The 19,894-nt window shown below is 39.9% G+C and overlaps 1 protein-coding gene and 1 pseudogene across 3 annotated transcripts in view; both read right to left on the reverse strand.

Annotated features, from left to right (window-relative positions):
* FBN2 (fibrillin 2) overlaps nucleotides 1-19,894 on the reverse strand; it is a 247,901-nt gene that overhangs the window by 220,541 nt on the left and 7,466 nt on the right. For 2 of the 3 annotated variants that reach the window (XM_075541492.1, XM_075541490.1), the window contains exons 4-5: nucleotides 18,860-18,955; nucleotides 5,461-5,556 (exon numbers count right to left, since the gene is read on the reverse strand). In XM_075541492.1, the coding sequence (XP_075397607.1) occupies nucleotides 5,461-5,556; nucleotides 18,860-18,955 (192 nt within the window). The remainder of the gene's footprint in view (nucleotides 1-5,460; nucleotides 5,557-18,859; nucleotides 18,956-19,894) is intronic. The other variant, XM_075541491.1, reaches the window with a different exon arrangement.
* LOC142439259 (large ribosomal subunit protein eL33 pseudogene) lies at nucleotides 8,723-10,735 on the reverse strand (annotated as a pseudogene).

The following is a 19,894-nucleotide window of genomic DNA, read 5'->3' on the forward strand; positions in this document are numbered from 1 at the left end:
GTCTAATTAACTAACATTTCTACATTACGTACATCCCTCTGTGGGGATTAATTAGTTCCAGGACCCCCTTGGATACAAAATTCCAGGATGCTAAAATCTCTTATATAAAATGGTGACATAGCGCATAGCCTATGCACACTCCCCCCTTTAATTCATCTTTACTTATTCAGTGCTTTTAATTATGGTGCTAGAGAAGTATATTAAATATACCAGGGACAAACAAATCAGTTTTGAAAGAAGGACAGACAAACACCACCATCCTTAGAAGCTGGAATGGGTAGACTTGATATCACATACTTTGTACATGTTATCATGACAAAATAATAATAATTTATAAATTATCAAGGGTGCATGAGGGACGGGAGAGCAGGGTACATGGGAGGGGGATGAGGAGCTGATACCAAGGGCTCAAGTAGAAAGCAAATAATTTGAGCATGATGATGGCAACAAATGTACAAATGTGCTTGACACATGATGGATAGATGTATGGATTGTGATAAAATAATTTCTAAAAAAAGATATCACTCCCTGGAAAAGACATCATACTTAATAGAGTCTGTGAAAAAAAATGAAGATCTTCAGTTGAGATGCCTGGCAAAGAGGCTGTAAAACTGGGCTCTTACGTGGCCGGTACTGTGAGGATAGAGTGGGATCGAGCAGCGTTCACCCTGGCATGTAACAGCAGCAGACAACGCCGGATACAATGCAGGTGCGGTGTAAATGGCAATTTAAGCCCCACTTCGCCTTAGAGGGGTCGTGTTGACCACTTATTTATCTTGAGTCTCCCCCCACCAATTGATTATTTTCAAAACCGAAGCATCTCCCTGTGGCCTTGAAACTGCAAGGTCAGCAGGCTGAAGAAGGATAAGGCTTTTCTCTCCTGAAAAGAGTTAAAGCCTTGGAAAGGTGCAGAGTCAGTTCTACCTTGTCCCGTAGGGTCACTATGAATTGGCATCAACGTAACGGCAGCAAGTGAGGTTTTTAGTTGGTTGAACCAAGGTTATGGAGAGCCAACTGTGTTATTAAATATGAAAATAAAAAAGAATTCTTTCCTTATAAGCATAATATGTATCACTTATTTAAATATTAATTTCATTGTACATTCATACCAGCTTGTTCTTATAACCATACTGCTTATCTGTCAGGTCGCACTATCAAATTACAATCTAACTTTGGATGTTCGTAGAAGATATAAACCCCCAATGCATACATCACAATAAATTCCAAATCCACAAAGTTAATATTGATGAACAAAGCATATAAACTTTTTCTCAACAAGCGTGAACCTAGTTTTCCACAAACACAGGAAGTCCAATTTGCCCATTTTGACAGCTATTCTCAAAGGACGGGACTAAGGTCCCAGGAGGTGAGGAACTGTTAGTTATTGCACCTCCTCAGATGTACATGAGTGAACAAAGATCTGTAGGGTCATTAAAGTTCTTATAATTAAGCTCCAAATTGCTAACTACACACCTGATACAGTGTAGGAAAGTCACCATTAACATGCTGTCATAGAATTAGACACTCTGGGACTTTCATAGACATTTATTAAATATCTAATTATTATGGCAAAACCATAATAATATAGAGTTCCAACAACCACTCGCTACCTCATGAGGAGAGGTGCACGGGGCCCAAGCACCCTGCTACCAGAGGTGTTCAGGAGGAGGCAGGACCTTAGGTGCTACGTGTTATGTTGTGAGGAAATTGCCTTCAAGTGACATAATCCATTTTCCCGTTACATAAAGGCTTGAGAGTTTAGATTTTATTTCTCCCTTTTTCAAAAGTACCATTTACTGAAAGACACACTGTTAATAGGAAATGTCAATAAGCATATAGTTATTGTTGCTAATTACTATTGAGTTGATATCAGATTCAAGGTGATCCCAAGGGTTTTCAAGGTTGTGACCTTTTGGAAGGAAATTGCCAGGCCTGCCTTCCAATGTGCTTCTGGGTGGGCTCAAACTACCCACCTTTGAGCTAATGGTCCAGCCACCAATGGCTGCCAGTAAGCATATGGGAATTTGACATTTTACAGAATTTATGCATTTTGGGGGGTACGTGGGCTTACATGAGAAAAGAAATTCATGGTAGTAACTTAAGCAAGGTAGAAAAAAGATCAACGTACAAAATACAATTTTAGCAGTCATTTGAATCAAATAAGTTCAAACAAGAAGGCCATTTTTATTATGCAGTAGTCATTGAATATTTTCCAGAAATCTCTTAGGTAAATTCATTTCTGGCCCTTCCATTACAAAGTTCCTATGGCTAACTATATTAAGGTTTAAGATTGTTAATGTTAGGTAAAACACACTAGGCCTTAATAGATAAGGCTGATTTATTTTATTCCCTGCTTATTTTCATATGTATATTAAGTGCAACATTCATGTATTTTCAAAAGGCATCCATTTGGAGAAATTGGATCTCTTCGTGTGTTCTCAACACAGCAAAGTTATCCCCATTTTATAATCACCACGTGGCCACAGGAATTCATTTTTGATCCTACATATAAAAGGTCATTGTACATGTCAGCAATAGTGAAACGAGAACACCAAAGAAGTTTGTTCAACTTATCCTGCACCAAGACTCCAATGGAAAACCGTAGCATGCCCATGATGCCCATCATCTCTATCTCCAGTCCAGAAACTAGTCTGCCAGAAGCCCAGATAGCTGGAAAAGCAGCTATGTTTATCAGGCAGCTGATTCCAAGAGGCCACTTTAAAGGAAAATTATATGTGTCCTACATTAAGGGGGGAAAGTATCCCACGTTTTACAAAGGTCTCTCTTTACTTAAGAGAACAAAGGGCACAGAATTTGAAAGGCAGTGGTTTAAAAAATAACACAAACTTGAGTATTTTAGCATGGCAGCTTAACTTATTCAGAAACCTGCACATAAATTATTCCTGTGAAAACACAATGTTGCTTCAGAAAAAAAATTAGTGGCATTTGCTATTTACTGATTTTTAAAATTAACGGAGAATATGGCATAACAATGCCACAGGCCGTGGTGACAATGCAAACACGGACATGAACAGCACTTCCTCCTCCTTTGGAAGAAATGAGGTTTTAGAACTTTAACCCAAAGGGTATTAGTGAGAATAATTTTTGGAGAAGCAACCCCATGTTTTAAAATTATGTCCTTCAGACCAATTCATGAGCTACCTTATTTTGTTATTCCTCCTGAAAACAAGTGAATAGATGATCAAAATTTGGATGATCATCCAAAATATTGGATGATCAAAAATTGCTAAGGATCAAAAAATCCAACGAATGAATAACTGTTGGAGAACAGTAACGTAAAGGCTGAAGCCTCTGAGCTGAAACATTCTGCTAATTGGAACTGAACTTGAAGTCTGTTTCAGGAAGAGAGTGCTGGTGCACAGTTCACAGAACATCCAGAAAAAATGAACATCATCTCCACCAATTATGATTATGCTCAAAATTTTGAATTGGACTATTTTACAGCTTATGGTGTTTTACAAAAACTTAATGTCTTCTAGAAAATGTTTTTCCCACTCTCACTTTTTGTGCGCACAGTCCGTAATTAAGTTTCTTCTCCAAACAAAAGCATCTGCTAAAGGCATTTAAATTCATGCAACGTCCAACTTATGCACTCTATCACTAGTAGAATGTACTTCAGTCCCAAGAAATTTCAATTACCTTACAAATACTATAAATATCTTGATGGACAAAAACAAAGGTATGTTAAATGGTTGCACACATCTGCAGATTTCTTGTCATTCTTATTTCTCAAGTGTCTTCCAAAGACTTAACCTGAATACCAAGTTGAAGTTTTTGTCAAGTTAGTATAATTTTTAAAATATGCTTCTTTGCAATCCAGTCTCTACAAGTCAACAATTGCCTCTTCTCGTCTGTAATATTTCATTGGCATACTTCATTTCCTCTCAAGTTTCACTTCAGAAAGTTCTAAACCATTTTAAGATAGTTATGGTAATGCTTGGGAATAAACATTGAGAATGTATGTAATTATGTCTTTAAATAATAATTTTTATGGAAAACATCTATGGGAATGTAAATATATACGACATACATTTTGCTATTTTAACCATTTTTAAATATACAAATCAATGTATACAAGCCAAGTACATCATTAATTGCATGCATTGTATAGTGCAAAAAATCACTATCCACAAAAGTATAATATTTCTTTTAATTGACATTTATTTTCCCTCTTATGGCTCGATATAAAATAGGTATCCATTATATTTGTAAAGTTTTACTCACTCCTTTCCTAAACCATTGCACATATTTATTTATCAGATACTATTAATTATCCACACAGAGCATCAACACTAAAAATTTTTAGCCATGTACAGACCAGTGAATTTAGCTTCTGTTCAAATTATGGAAAATTGGCTTCATATTGACTCCACTTGCCATCCACCCGGATAAAGTGGACAATGTTTGAATACATACACAGCATCTATTTCTAGATCCCCTTTCTCATGCCCAATAAAACTTCTACTGGGTTCAGAGGTTTATTCTTCATTTCATTGTGACTTTGGTGAAGTCCCCATTTTCTGATCTGAGAATAGATTCTCAAGCATATTAATACCATATGAATTAATACCAATTAATCAATCATATTACTTCTCTAGTCGTGTATTCATTAGATACTCAAGCTTATGGCTTAGGCGGATCAGTACATGGAATATTTCTAGAGAATGGCATTGGTCTGTGGCTAATAGAACATAGATGCCTGTTGGGAAGCCTATTTATTGTCTCAGTTATTGCTGGCAATCATCTTACAATCATAACCAACCTTGAAGATCACTGCCATTAAGTGGATGGCAAGTACCTTATATATCCAGCTCTAGGTTAACTCAAAACAAACAAACCAAGAATGACAGGGCTAAGATAAATAGATTACAAGACTGGAACTATCAAGTATATCTAGCCTGAAGCCCATTAGGCTCTAAACTTTTTGTAATGGATAGTAACATATTTCCATAATCATTGAAAATAAAAAATCCAGAACAAAACAGTGGCATTGAGTCAATTCTGACTATCAGACAGGATAGAACTGCCCCTGTGAGTATGTAAGACTTTAACTCTCTATCGGAGTAGAAAGCTACATCTTTCTCCTAAGGAGCCACTGAGGGTGCTGAACTTTGTGGCCAGCAGCCCAGTGTATAACCACTGTGCCACCTGGGCTCCAACTTAAACCGTATTTTATCAGTAGGCAACCAAGGATACACTCAGGAGTGGTATTCCCAGAGTTGGCCTTCTGAACTAAGGCCACTCTAGTAGAAACACAGAGACACTTCTGCTCCTACCAGTGATACCTCTGAATGCCACCTCCACATTGCAGACATACCCAAAGAAGAGGGAGCGTATTCTTCCATGGTTGCAGTGAATTTGTGTGGAATAACAAACAGTAGCCATTTTGATATGGAAACCGCCTTCCCAAACTGAGTTTTCGGTGTTGTTTCTTCTTACCTCGCTCACACTGAGGACCAGTGAATCCATAGACACAGGCACAGCGGTTGGGTCCAATGCAACGTCCTCCGTTCTGACATCCATTGTCACAAACCGCTGCACAGAAACACAGCAAGAAGGTCAGTATGCAGCTAATCTGATCACAATACAGCTGCGTGGACAAGCTGCCAGGAGAGGTGAAATTACACCTCTAAATGCAAGCTTGTTCTCTCTAAAACACAGTGTAGCTCACAGCATACATTTCAGTACGTGTGCTTACATTCAAGTGTACCCTGAGACAGAGAGTTACACGATTCATATGAGTCACATTGTGAAGCAAGCACTCATATTTGGTAAGAGATGTATTTTGTTTTGTTTTAAACAGAATCACAGTGACCGGAGACTCTGATGCTCGTTGATTTTGAATATAACTCTTTGACTTTGAATATAACTCCTCAATGGAGGACCAATTGGGCTCCACAAAGGCTATAATCTACCCATACCAAAACCAACCTCATAGTGACCCTGTGAGTTTAGGAGACTATAACTCTTTACATGAGTAGAAAAACTCATCTGTCGACCATGAAGCAGCTGGTGGTTTTGAACAGCTGACCTTGTGGTGAGCAGCCCAATGTGTAACCATTATGCCACCAGGGCTCCTCATCTAGCCACAGGGAAGAAAATTAACAAAATATAAGTATAAAAATTAAAAATGAAAAAAAGCAGAAAGGATGGAGACAAGAAAGGGGGAGATCAAAAATGAGAAAGAAAACAAAGTCAGCCAGAACAAAATAAACAGGACACAGCCATAACTAGAGAAGCAAAAGCTGGAGACGGAAATGAGGGCAGTAAAAAGAAGGGAATCCAAGGACGAGGGGAAACATGGAGGAGGGGCATGCCATCAACTTAAAAAACAAAATACCAAAGAGATGATTCCAGACGGTATCTAATGAGTACATGAAAGTTATCGGATGAGAAAAAACCAGCAACAAAACAGAAAGCCTCACTTGTCAATAAAATAAGTGCTTTCTTATAAAATGAACCCAGCTTCCAGATCTTTCTTTTTTTTCTTTCCAGATATATCAATGAACCATGACACACACACAGTATCCACCCCCTTGCATTGATTTGTGACTCCAAAGTAAACTGCACTGAATTTGGGCCATGGAGACAGCACAGGCGTCTCTGACTCACATCGGGGGGCTGAGTGGCTCTCTCTCCAGACCACAAGGCCCTGCAATGTAACTCAAGCTCAGCAGGCAGATCACACAGCGAGAAAATCTTCTTCTTCGGGATCACTTTTTGTTTTTAATTTCCAAAACCATTTTATTGGGAGCTAATACAGAGATCATGTAATTCCATAGTCAGTCAATTATTACTCTTTAGAACACTCAAGAATAAGTGACTGACAGCAAATTCACTGCCAGAGTCCATTCCGAGTGTAAAGCTTTGCAAGAGCAGGCAGCCTCAACTCTCTCCCTTTGAGCAGCTGAGGGACTTGAACAGAAACTATGCCGTTAGCAGGCCAATGCCATCAGGGCTCTGGTATGTTGTTGCTGTTGTTAAGTGCCATCAAGTCAATTCTGACCCGTAGTGATGTTATGCACAAAAAACCGAAAAACCGCACAGTCCCATAACATCCTCACAATGGATCCTGTGCTGAGCCCACTGTTGCAGCCACCTTATTGAGCAACCCTATCCATCAGGTAGAGGGCTTTCCTCTTTTCTGAGGCCCTTCACTTTCCTAAGTGTGATGTCCTCCTCTAGGGACTGGTCTCTCTTGACAACATGTCCAATTACTGGAGTCAAAGCTTTGCCATCCTTGCCTCTAAAGAGCATTCTTGCTGTATTACAAGACAGATTTGCTTGTTCTTTTGGAAGTCCATAGTACTTTCAATATTTGCCAGTACCATAATTCAAAGGCGTCAATTCTTCTTCAGTCTTCCAATATTCACATGTGAATGAGGCAATGGACAATGCCATGGCTTGAGGCAGGTGCACCTTAGTCCTCAAAGTAACATCACTGCTCTTTTATACTCTAAAGAAGTCTTAAGATAGGCGACATAGACAACCTGGAGTGTAAAATAACAGTACTGATGGTTCCAGGGGGACATCAGGAGAGGGGGAGGTGGGGGAAAGGAAGTGCATGTTAACAACCCCAGAGACAAGGGAACAACAAGTTATCCAAAACTGATGGTGAGGAGGGCATAGGAGGCCTGGTAGGGCTTGATCAAGGACAATGTAACCAAGAGGAATTACTGAAACCCAAATAAAGACTGAGCATGATAGTGGGACAAGAGAAAAGTAAAAGGATCTAGAGGAAGGAACTAGGAGGCAAAGGGCATTTATAGAGGTCTAAATACAGGCATGTACATATGTAAATATATTTATATATGATAATGGGGCAACAGATCTATGTGCATATATTTATAAGTTTAGTATTAAGGTAGCAGATGGACATTGGGCTTCTACTCAAGTACTCCCTCAATGCAAAAACACTTTCTTCTATTAAACTGGCATTCCATGGTGCTCACCTTCCTGATCTGATCACTGAAGACAAAATGGGTACATAAGCAAATGTGGTGAAGAAAGCTGATGGTGCCCGGCTATCTAAAGATAAAGCATCTGGGGTCTTAAAGGCTTGAAGGTAAACAAGTGGCCATCTAGCTGAGACAAACAAAACCCATGTGGAAGAAGCACACCAGCTTGTGTGATCATGAAGTCTCAATAGGATTAGGTATCAGGCATCAAAGAACAAAAACTCATATCATTGTGAATGAAGAGGAGTGCAGAGTGGAGACCCAAAACCCATCTGAAGGCAATTGGACATATCCTTACAGAAGGGTCACATGGAGGAGAGGAGTCAGTCAGGGTGCAGTATAGCAACAATTAAACATACAACTTTCCTCTAGTTCTTTAATGATTCCTCCTCCCCACTATGATCCCAAATCTACCTTACAAATCTGGACAGACCAGAGGATGTGCACTGGTAGAGATAGGAACTGGAAACACAGGGAATCCAGGACAGATGATCCCTTCAGGACTAGTGGTGAGAGTGGCAATACCAGGAGGGTAGAGGGAAGATTGGTTAGAAAGGGGAAACCAATTAAAAGGATCTACATATTAATACCCTCCCTGGGGGATGGACAACAGAAAAGTGGGTGAAGGAAGACATTGGACAGTGTAAGACATTACAAAATAATAATTTATAAATTATCAAGGTTTTGTGAGGGAGGGAAGGTGGAAGATGGAGGTGGGAAAATGAGAAGCTGATACCAAGGGCTCAAGTACAAAAAAAATCTTTTAAGAATGATGATGGCAACAAATGTACAAATGTGCTTCACACAATGGATGGATATATGGATTGTGATAAGAGTTGTACAAACCCCAATAAAATGATTTTTTATAAAAAAGACATTAAACAAGGCTGGCCATCATGAGAAAAAATAAAAACGAAGGAGTTTTGTGCAGCAGATTTACCTAAGGCAACACTTCTTTTGATTTCTTGACTGTTGCTTCTAAGCGTTGATTGTGGATCCAAGCAGGACAAAAATCCTTGCCAACTTCAAACTTTTTTTCCGTTTATCATGATGTTATCTATTGGCCCAGTTGTGAGGATTTACGTTTCCTTGACATGGAATTGCAATCCGCAATAACGGCTACACTCCTTGACCTTCGTCAGCTAGTAATGAAAGGTCCTCCTGCTCACGTTAAGCAAGCAAGGTCTTGCCATCAGCACATTACAGGCTGTTAATGAGCCTTCCTCCGATCCTGATGTGGTATTGCGCTTCATAAAATCTAGCTTCTCGGATTCTTTGCTCAGCACACAGATTGAACAAGTACGGTGTGAGGTACAACACTGACGCACACCTTTCCCGATTTTAAACCATGCAGTATTCGCTTGTTCTGTTCCCACAGCTGCTTCTTGATCCACATATGAGCACAAGGAAGTGTTCTGGAGGAATTCCCATTCTTAATGTTACCCAGGGTTTCTTATGGTCCACACAGTCAATGCCTTTGCACAGTCAATGAAACACATCTTTCTGGTATTTTGTTTTAGCCAAGATCCATCTGACATCAACAATGCTATCCCTTCTTCTATTTCCTCTTCTGAAAATGGCCCAAACTCTGACAGTTCCCTGTCAATGTACTGGTTCGACCACTGCTGAATGACCTTAAGTTAAAATTTACCTGTGTGCAATAGCAGTTGTATTGTGCTATAGTTTGAGCATTCTGTTGGGTCACCTTTCTTTGAAATGGGTACAAATATGGACCTCTTCCACTCAGTTGGCTGAGTAGCAGTCTTCCAAATTTCCTAGCACTAACTAGTGAGCGCTTCCAGTGCTTCCATCAGCTTGTTAGAGCATTTCAATTGGTACTCCATCAATTCTTAGAGCCTTGGGTTGGGCTAATGTTTTCAGTGTAGCTTTAACGTCTTCCTCCAGTACCACTGGTTCTTGCTCAGATGCCATCCCCTGAAATGATGGAACGTCGCCTGCTCCTTTTTGGTACAGTGACTCTGTGTATCCTTCCATCTTCTCTTGATGCTTCCTGCATCATTCACTATTTTGTCCATAGAACCTTTCAAGATTGCCACTCACTGCTTGAATTTTTCTGAGTTCTTTAAGTTTCAGATATGCTGAGTATGTTATTCCCTTTCAGTTTTCTAAATCTAGGCCTGTGACCATTTTGTTCTAATTTGGCTTTGTCTTCATGAGCTGGCCTTTGAAATTTTCTATTCAGCTCTTTGACGTCATCGTTTCCTTCCACTTGCTTTAGCTACTCTACAATTAAGAGAAAATTTCAGTCTCTTGACATCCACTTTGATCTTTTCTTTCATTTTTTTTAAATGCACAATTTTATTTATTTACTTTGAAGTTTAAATCCTTGAGGGGTACAGCATCACACGGATTCTGTGTCCAACAGCCTTAGCAGGCAGGCTGCTCCAGAATTTGGCCCAAACCATGCCACTGTTTCCATGGACATGAGTTTCCGTTCCCCAGGTGACTCTGGTTTTGTTAGGCCTGCCGCCAGGAGTCACTGTGTTGTTCTTTGCTTTGTACACATAAGCCCATCTCTTGCCTAAATAAAAGTCCATTTCATCTTGGGCATAAACACCTTCAATTTTAAGAAAAGCCGTGTGCTCCCTCTGGTCCTGTAGACCCCATTTATAGCCAGCAGAAATGGCCTTGGACCATTCCAGACCTATTTGCCGTTTAGAAGTCCTGTTCCCAGCAGGCCTCCACAAAGTCCAATATGGCGGGAAAGGGCGCTCTTTTCTTTCTTCCCTATCTTTTTAATGGCCTTTTGTTTTCTCCATGAACGAGACTTGGGTCCTCCCACCGCTTATCAGCTCTTCTGCCATTAGAGCTCAATGTGCCAAATCTGCTCTTGAGATGTTCTTGAAATTCATGTGAGTAAACTCAAGATCCTTTTGGCTCTCATGGGCTTGTTTTAAGTTTCTTCAGCTCAATCCTGAACTTATATATGTGTAACTGATGATCTGTTCCACAGTCAGCCCAGGCCTGGTTTTAGCTCTTGATACGGATATTCCCCAGCGTCTCTTCCCACAGATGTAGTCTGTTTGATTTCTGTGTATTCCACATGGAGAAGTCCATGTGTATAATCACCTTTTGTGTTGTTCAAAAAAGTTAATTGCTATCAACAATGTTCATCTTGCAAAATCCGATTATGAGGTATCTCCACCTTCATTTCGATCACATCTATCTTTTCCAACTGTTGTTTCTTCCTCTGCTTCTAACGTTTGCATTCCAATCAATAATTATCTATGCGTCTTGATCGCATGTTTAATCCAGCTCAGACTGACGCGGTTGGTAGAATTCTTTAATTTCTACCTCATTAGTTTCTGTGGTTGGTGTATAAGTTTGAATAATAGTTGTATTATTTGGATGTCATTAAAAACAGATAGTTTAACCCTACCACAGATAACACTGTACTTCATGATTGATTTTTGCAATGTCCTTTTCAACAATGAATACCACCCTCTTCCTCTTGATTGTGTTATTCCTGGTCTAGTAAATCCTATAATTCTCTGATCTATTTTGGCCCAGTAATTCCTCTGATATCAATCGTTATGTATTCCTTTTCATCTTTGATGTCATTTCTTTTTCCTATATTCATATTTCTCACATTCCAAGTTCTGATCATTAGCATATTTTTACAGTTGTTTCTCCTTCCCTTGAGTGACGCTCCATCAGCAAATGACGACTTTGAAGGCTCCACCCCTACAGGCTTTACCCGACCCTGGTCGCCATGGCAGAGTTCAGATCCTTCTTAATCACATTGCATTCCCTCTGACCCAAACAACCCATTCTCCAGTACCATCTCCCACACGCTCTGCTTGCATTTATTAGGCCCTTCAGCATCTGACAAAGATTTGAACCTGTGCATAAGGTTTTCCTAGGCTCCTTTTTCTGAAGTGGGGATCAGGATCCTTCTCCATTGTTTATTCTTAGTCTGGAAGCTCCGCTGAAGCCGGCCGACTCTAACAGACTCTGCTGGCATTTGAAATGCCAGGGACGTAGTTCCCAGCATCAAAACAACATACAATCCACCACAGTGTGACAAACCGACAGACACGTAGGGGGAGCGCTGGTACAGGGTTAAATACATCTTTACTCTGGGTGCTGACTTCCTCGTTTGTGTTTCAGGAAAGCACACCCCACACGTTTTCTTCTTTTCCTGGATTCCATAGTTCCCCACTCCTTGTTCCTGGCTCTTCGTTCTCTGGCCCACCTTGAATTGTTGGCAGTGCATTAAGGCTATAGCTTCAACCTTCTTCTCTACACAAACGTCCTAATTATCTTCACCTAGGCTTCTGTTTAAAAATTCAATCTGTATGCTCCCAATTTCAACTATCTATGATTTTTCTCTAAAAATCCGACTTCATACATATTTGTACTTGGGAATCTAATAAATCAAAGCTAACTGTAGTTGAGTGGATTCGGACTCATGGCAACCCCATATGCTTCAGAATAACAGCAGGTTCCACAGCGTCTTCAATGGCTGTGGTCAGCTGAGTGTACATCACCAGGCAGTTCTACTCAGGCAGCTTGGGGTGGAATTGAACCGCCAATTTGGCAGTTAGTGGATGAACACTTAACCATTTGAGTCACCCTGGAATTCTTGGAAATCTACTGGAGATTGCTAATCATCAAATACAAAACAGAATCCTTGAGAGCCCATATCTTCGGTCTCACCTCACTCCCCACCAAGTCCCTTCTGCCCCACGCAGAGACCCCTATCAGGATTGTCACCACCACGCAAGCAGGGGCTCCACCAAATCCCTCTAGACGTCGCTCTGGATCTTTACTTTTCTTATTCCCTTGACCCGGGGTCCCCGTCCACAGGTGCGCCTTTCCTCTCATAAGTCCACTGCCATGTCCTCAACAAGCACAGCAGACCGCACGCCCACAGTGCCCTCCGAACTGCCTTGGACATGTCTTCTCACGGCCTTTCTGCAATTCAGTTCAACACAGAAGTCAGAAGTACTTTCTTTTAAAACCATTAATCAAATTCTATCACCCCACTGCTGAAAATCCTCCGTGACTTCCCATAATATTTAGGGTATAATTCAAATTCCTTTAGCCCATGGGACTCTCTGCTTTGCCTCTCAACTCGTGTCTTACATTATTCCCTCTGCTTACTTTACTCCAGTTAGACTGATGGTTTTTTCCCTGAAAACATGGCATCTACCCCAATCACAGGTGCTGTCGATATACGTTGCTCTCTGCTCAGAACACTCCTCCCACAGACCTCTTAGCACAGCTCGTTTTTTCTCTTGACCCTGGTCTGTATTCAAATGCCATGTGTCATGCGAGGCCTTCCCTGACCCTGATGCAAAACAGACGACTTCTGGCTCTCACCCAGACACACTCTCCTGTCTTATTCTTCTGCTAGAATGTCTTGTTCATTAAACTTATTATTATGGGTTTACATTTCTTCATGCTAACTCTCTTACCTTGCATTGTATAAGCATTGTGAGGCTGGAACACAGCCTACCGCTCCTAACACCCTGCACAGGACAGGTCACAGAGCAGTTGCTCAAGGGAAATTTTGCAGAATGAAATGATTTTGTGCTTTTTACATTTCTGGAAAAGTAGCTAGGCAGTTTCAATTTTTATATAATGTTTATTCTAGTATAGATTTCCAGGGCTTTACTCGATTTACAAACTGAATTTAATGGTTTTATCTGCTTATTTCTCCCCAGTGGTGCACCATCCTCTGGGTATAGAAAAACTCGGAAAGGGGTCTGTCTTGATTAATTATTGAGTTGCTATTTACAAGTTTGAGTTATAGTCCTTCTCCTAGCTACTGAATAATGGAGTTCCCTAGTTCCATATTCTGCTTGTATTAGGAGGTAACTCACTATTAGGTCACATTTTGCTTACACTATAAAAACAAAAGAAGCAATATCTGTTCTATTACTCCTGAAATAAATATTAAATAAAGATGGTACTTTCCTGTGACTTATCGAGAAAGCAAGTTTTTAAGTATATGATGATTTTCTAACCTCGTGCTTTATCTTTCTTCTGACAAAGCAAAAAAATCTAGCAGTGTGAGTATGGTTCTGTAGAGTCAACAGAGCATTCGGCACCACAGCAACAAAGCTCTCTGTTGCTGACCAAAAGTTGACACTTCAAACTCATTCATCTGTTCTTTGGGAGAAAACTGGGTAACATACTCCTGTAAAAACTTGTTAAATGCCAGCAAGTCGGGCTGAATTCATGAACTGTCCGATGTGTAACAGAATGAAACACGGGCAAGTCCTGCATCCACCCTCACAATCATTGCTACAGTTAAGCCCAGTATCTCGTCCATCTTACTGAGTCTTCCTCTTTTGCCAGCCCTCTACTTCACCAAGCACACATCCCTCTCCAGCAACTGCTCCCTCCCGATGGCACGTCCAAAATGTCACTGCTGCCTCGTCAATTCTGACTCATTCCGATCCTGTGGGACAGGGCGGGACTGACTCTGTTTCCAACACTGCAACTCCTCAGGGGTGTAGAAAGCCTCGGGGTTCGCCCACAGAATGGCTGGAGGTTTCAAACTGCGCACCATGAGGTTAGCAGCCCAACGTGTAACACACTAAGCCACCCAGGCTTTCTAATATAAAATTATGTTTGACAAAGTCTTGCTGTCACTTCCCATGGAGCGTCCTAGCTGTACTTATTCTGAGACAAGATTTGTTCTTTCTTCGGGGATGCCCCCAAATCATCTTCGCCAGCACCATACTTCAACACCACCACCTCTTCTTTGGTTTTTCTTATTTGTTGTCCAGATTTGATCTGCATACGAGGGGACTGAAAATGCCATGGCTTGAGTCAGGCACTCCGTCTTCAAAGGGACACCCTTTACCACTTGAACTAAAACATCTGACTTGCTCTCTGCTGCGTCCATGGGCATTGATTGCAGATCCAAGCACCATTAAATCCTTGACTGCTTCCATATTTGCTCCAGTTATTGTGGTGATCTGGCGTTGAGGACTCTGATTTCTTCATGTTGAGGTGTGATCCATATGAAGGCTGTGGTCCTGAATCTTCATCAGTGATTCCCAAGTGTTTCACTTCCAGTCAGTAAAGTTGTGTCATTTTTAGAGGTTTTTCATGAGCTTTCCTCTAATCCTGGTGCTACATTTTTCTTCATCTAGTCCAGCTTCTTAGAGTCTTTTTTTTTGTAAGCATAAAAATTAAGTATGTATGGCGAAGGGATACAACCCTGACACTCGTATTTCCTGTTCCTGATTTTTCAGCACAAAGCAATTCTTGTTTTATTGGACCAACAGTTTCTTGGTCTATCCAGAAGCTATGCATGAGTAAAATTAATTCTTCTGGAATTCCCATTGTTCATACTAGTATCCATCAGTTGTTATGATCCACCCCACGGAAGGCCTTGAAGAGTAAATTAAGCACTGGTAACTATGTGGTATTCTCTGTGTTCACAAAGATCCATTTGTTATCAGCATTGCTATCCCTCTCCCCATCCCTCTTCTGAATCTCTCTGGAACTTCTTTCTGGCAGCTTCCTGTTGATATATTGCTGCAACCATATTTCAATGATCTTCAGCAAAATTTTACTTGCATGTGATATTACTAAAATTGTTTCATAATTTCACATTCTGTTGGATCATCTTTCTTTGAAATGGGTACAAATATGAATCTCTTCCAGTTGGGTGGCCAGGTATCTCTCTTCCAAACTTCTTAGCACAGGTAAGTGTTCAGCATCCACTTGCTGAAACATTTCAATTGTTATTCTGTCAATTCCTAGTCTTGCTTTTTGCCAATTCCAACAGTGTAGCTAGCTTGTACTTCTTCATTCAATACCTTCGGTTCTTAATCTTATGGTGTGTCCTGAAATGTTTAAACACCACTGATTCCTTTTGGTATAATCATTGTGTATTCCTTCTATCGTTTGATGCTTCTTTTGTCACTGGATATTTTGGCCACAGATCCTTCAAAATGTCAACTTAAGGCTTGACGTTTTTCTTCAACTCTTTCAGCTTGAGAAATGCCATGCATAGTCTTCCAGTTTGGTTTTGTAAATAAGTTGTTTTTTTTTTCACATTCACCATAATACTTTACTGTCTTCTCAAATTGTACTTTGAAATTTTCTGCTGAATTCCTTTTACTTTGTTATTTCTTCTATTTGCAGTAGCTAATCTACATACACGACCAAGTTTCCTCCTACGTTTTGGTCTTTTCTTTCTTCCCTGTCATTTTCATGACTTCCCAGTTTCTTCATGTGTGATGTCTCTGATCATACCACGTGCCAAACCTATTCTTCAGATGATGTCTCAGCTCAAGTGGAACATTCTCAAGATCATGCTTTAGCTCTTGTGGACTTTAAAACATTTTTCATCAGCTTCTACATGCACTTCCATCGCAGCACTTACTAGACTGTTCCACAGTCAGCCTCTAGCCTTATTATGACTGATGATACTGAGCATCTGCTGTCTCTTCCCACAGATGCAGTCAATTTCATCCTGTCTACTGCTCTAACGACGACATAGACTGTCTGAGTTGAAATTAACTTGATGATGTCACCTAACAACAATGTTACAACTTTTGTAAAGTACCTTACAACTTTTATAAAGTACCTCTCCCAAATAGGAAAAGTATTTCCCATCTCTTAGTTTTCCAATTCTGAGTGAAGAACAAAAAAGCGACACACCTGGAAGAGATTATTCTGCACAAACATCAAGTAACTATGCACATACACACACAAGCACACACACGAGAGATATGGAAGCTGAATCTAGGCAGAAAATGTCAAGACTTTTGAACAAATACTCTCAGATCACGTAAGGTAAGGATCTTTCTCCTTGTGGTTCCACAGTAATTGTGATTTCCGGCTACAAAGACAAAGGTTAATTTCAAGAACGATGATTATAATTGTATCTTTTCTAAGGTAAAGAACATTATAATATATAGGTGTAACTTGAGCCACTAAAACTCTTCTCAGGAATAACACAGGCATAATTCTGCCTCCCTAAAATATTGTGTTCATAGGAGATTTTTTGCTTTGTTCTGGCTATGAAATGGTGAGAGGGTATAAAATTTGGAAAATACCTAAATGCACAAAGAACCTAAAGAAAGAAAGAAAACTTTAACTTTTTTTTAACCCCACAATTGACTATCTTGCTCTCACCTGGTTAACTCTAGCCAAAAATGTTATTATACTGGCCTCTCCATCCTTGCGAGAAAAGTGGTTCCAATCAACTGTATTGTCTTAAATGCTTAACACAAAGTACCTGCAAAGCTCTTTCTAGAGTAAATCAGTCTCAGATTATCTGAACACCTTTTGCTATACCTCAGCACCACCTACTAATTTAAGGGGTCTGCAAATAGTAGCTTATAGGCCAAATCTTGTCCACCGTTTCTTTTGTACATAAGCTAAAGGAGATCTTTATAATTTTTTAGAAGTTGAAAAATTAAAAGGTGAATAATATTTAATAAAACTGAAATGGATATTTCAGTTGCACTTGTATATATATATATAACTTGTATATATCTTGAAATATATATATACATTTCAGTTTCCAGAAATCAAATTTTGCTGGAATACATCCCCACTGATTCATCAGCGTCTACAGCTGTTTTAAGTTACAAGGGCAGAGTTGAATAGCTGTGATAGACACTGTAAAATATGAAATATCTGCTACCTGACCTTTACAGATCAAGCTAGCTGACCCTTAATTCTGAGGGAAAAAATTAATTGACTCGCATGTTTTACTCTACATTATTTTAAAAGAACATTTTATAGACTAATATATATGGGAAGTGATCATTACCCTAACTAGAAACAATTTTAAATGACTGAAATAATAACATAGCACTAATTAAAAAGAAGCTAGATCATCTTATTGTCCATGACTTGGCTTTTCTATGTTAAAGACCAAGAACAGTGCTTGTCTATGAGGTCTCAGTAAACAGTAAGCCTAGACCGATTTCACGAAATGACCTGAAAAGGGACTTTCTTGCTGCTTGTGATCCAACTTAGCGATTTTCCATAAAGTCCCACAGTGTGGAGGACACCAACCTACAGTAGTCCCCGTATGCATCACAGTGAGGAAGACTTCAATCCTTGGGTCCTTGCTACAAGTATATTTCCTGAGTGCAGGATATTCTCCAGTGGAGATAAGAGTTGTGCTGTGTAATAGCTATGTAATGATGTCTGATTTTTTAAGAAAGAATAATTTCAAATCCTAGTATTGTAGTATTGAATATATTTGAGTAAAGAATGTTTTACAAGATTGCTTTCCTCAGGCTGATATTTATCTTTAAACTATATGTCATACATTCACATATGCATACAGAAGGAGGGAAAGACGAGAAACCAAAACACACTTTTTCCTTCTGTTCAGAGAGCTACTCATGCTTTATGTAAATAGATAAAATAAGACAAATGAATTATAAATTCACTATTTATATGAATTTTGGTAGAACAACATGTCAATAATCCTCAATAACATCAATAAACGAAAATTCAAAAATTCTAACAGAGTGAAAGAAACGTTTAAAAAAAAAGAAAGAAAACAAGGAAAAAACAACTCGCTGCCATCCAGTCAAGGCCTACTCACAGCGACCCTAAAGGGCAGGGTGGAGCTGCCTCTGTGTTTCCAAGACGGGAGCTCTTTAGTAGAAAGCCCTGTCTTTCTCCCACAGAGCAGCTGGTGGCCCTTGCAGTGATCAACCCAATGTGTAACCCCTATGCCACCGGGCGCCCACAGAACCGTGACGGGATGAAAATTTACAAACTGATTGCAAAGTCTAGCTTAAAGCACACCCAGAAAATTTACTTCTTAAAAAATAATCGTAAAATTTCTATCACCTTAGATAATGACTTAGTCTGGAATACCCCCTAAGGCGACATATTTAAAGCAGAATTCAAGGTTCCCTTACGTTGTCCGCAGTACGTTCCAATGTAACCCTTCTGACACTGGCAATGGTCTTCTGCACAGGACCCACCGTTCATACATCTAACGCTGCACTGCTGAACTACAGAGCACAAAAAACATACACAAATACATCAGTCGCTAAAATGACAGAATGGGTGAGAGAAAACTAAACAGAACATCCCATTCAGAAGTACAGGGTGTGGTCCAAGCACAGCTTCATGACTTGTCATACATGGACACACGGACATATCTAGATTATGCTATTCAGTGTGCATTTAAAATAGATGACCCTTTATGTACCCCAGGAAACGGCCTTCAGGTGAGCAGCAGCCTGTTTTCTAGCGGGCAGCACCTATTTCATCATTTCAGTGACAGTCAGCCTGTGTCTGCTGAATGCTCACATACCCAGGTAGAGGGATTTTAAAAGCCCCATTGTAAACTTTCTCCAGAATTGGATTTTTGTTTGTTATCTATTTGAAAACTAGACAAGGTTAGGGGCAAAGAATACCTATCAGTCAATCAAGGAAGTAACAATCGAGTGACGAAGGGAAGAAATTTGTTCATCAAAGTGCTCAAGGAAGTCTCAGGGTCTGAATAATAAATTTTAACCAGTGGGACATACAATGGCTGCTTACATTTTATGCCACTTGGGTTTAGTGGGAAGGAGCTATCCCACTTTTAGGGCCAGCTGCCACCTAGTGGGCTTCTGTATTACTCCATTAATCTGAAGCAACAGGCTTATCTCATCAACTTGAGCTTGAGAGCTCCCTCCGGCATAAGGAGGTTTCACAAAGTTTGGGGAAAGACTGAATGAAAGATCCTGGAATTTTTCTTTGAACTTTATGAAACCACCCTCATGTGAGTCCTATTGATTGGATCAAAATCCCTGTATGTCACAGATGTTTACTTCATTAAAAATACCTTCTATTACTGAAGACTCATGGTTTCGATAAAAAGTTCAAAGCAGAAAATAATTCAGTTCTGAAAGGGTCAAGAGGCTGAAGGAAATGGCAAATTACACCCAGAGAGTGTGAAAGTG

Source organism: Tenrec ecaudatus, chromosome 2 (assembly GCF_050624435.1).
Source record: "Tenrec ecaudatus isolate mTenEca1 chromosome 2, mTenEca1.hap1, whole genome shotgun sequence".
Classification (NCBI taxonomy): Eukaryota; Metazoa; Chordata; class Mammalia; order Afrosoricida; family Tenrecidae; genus Tenrec; species Tenrec ecaudatus.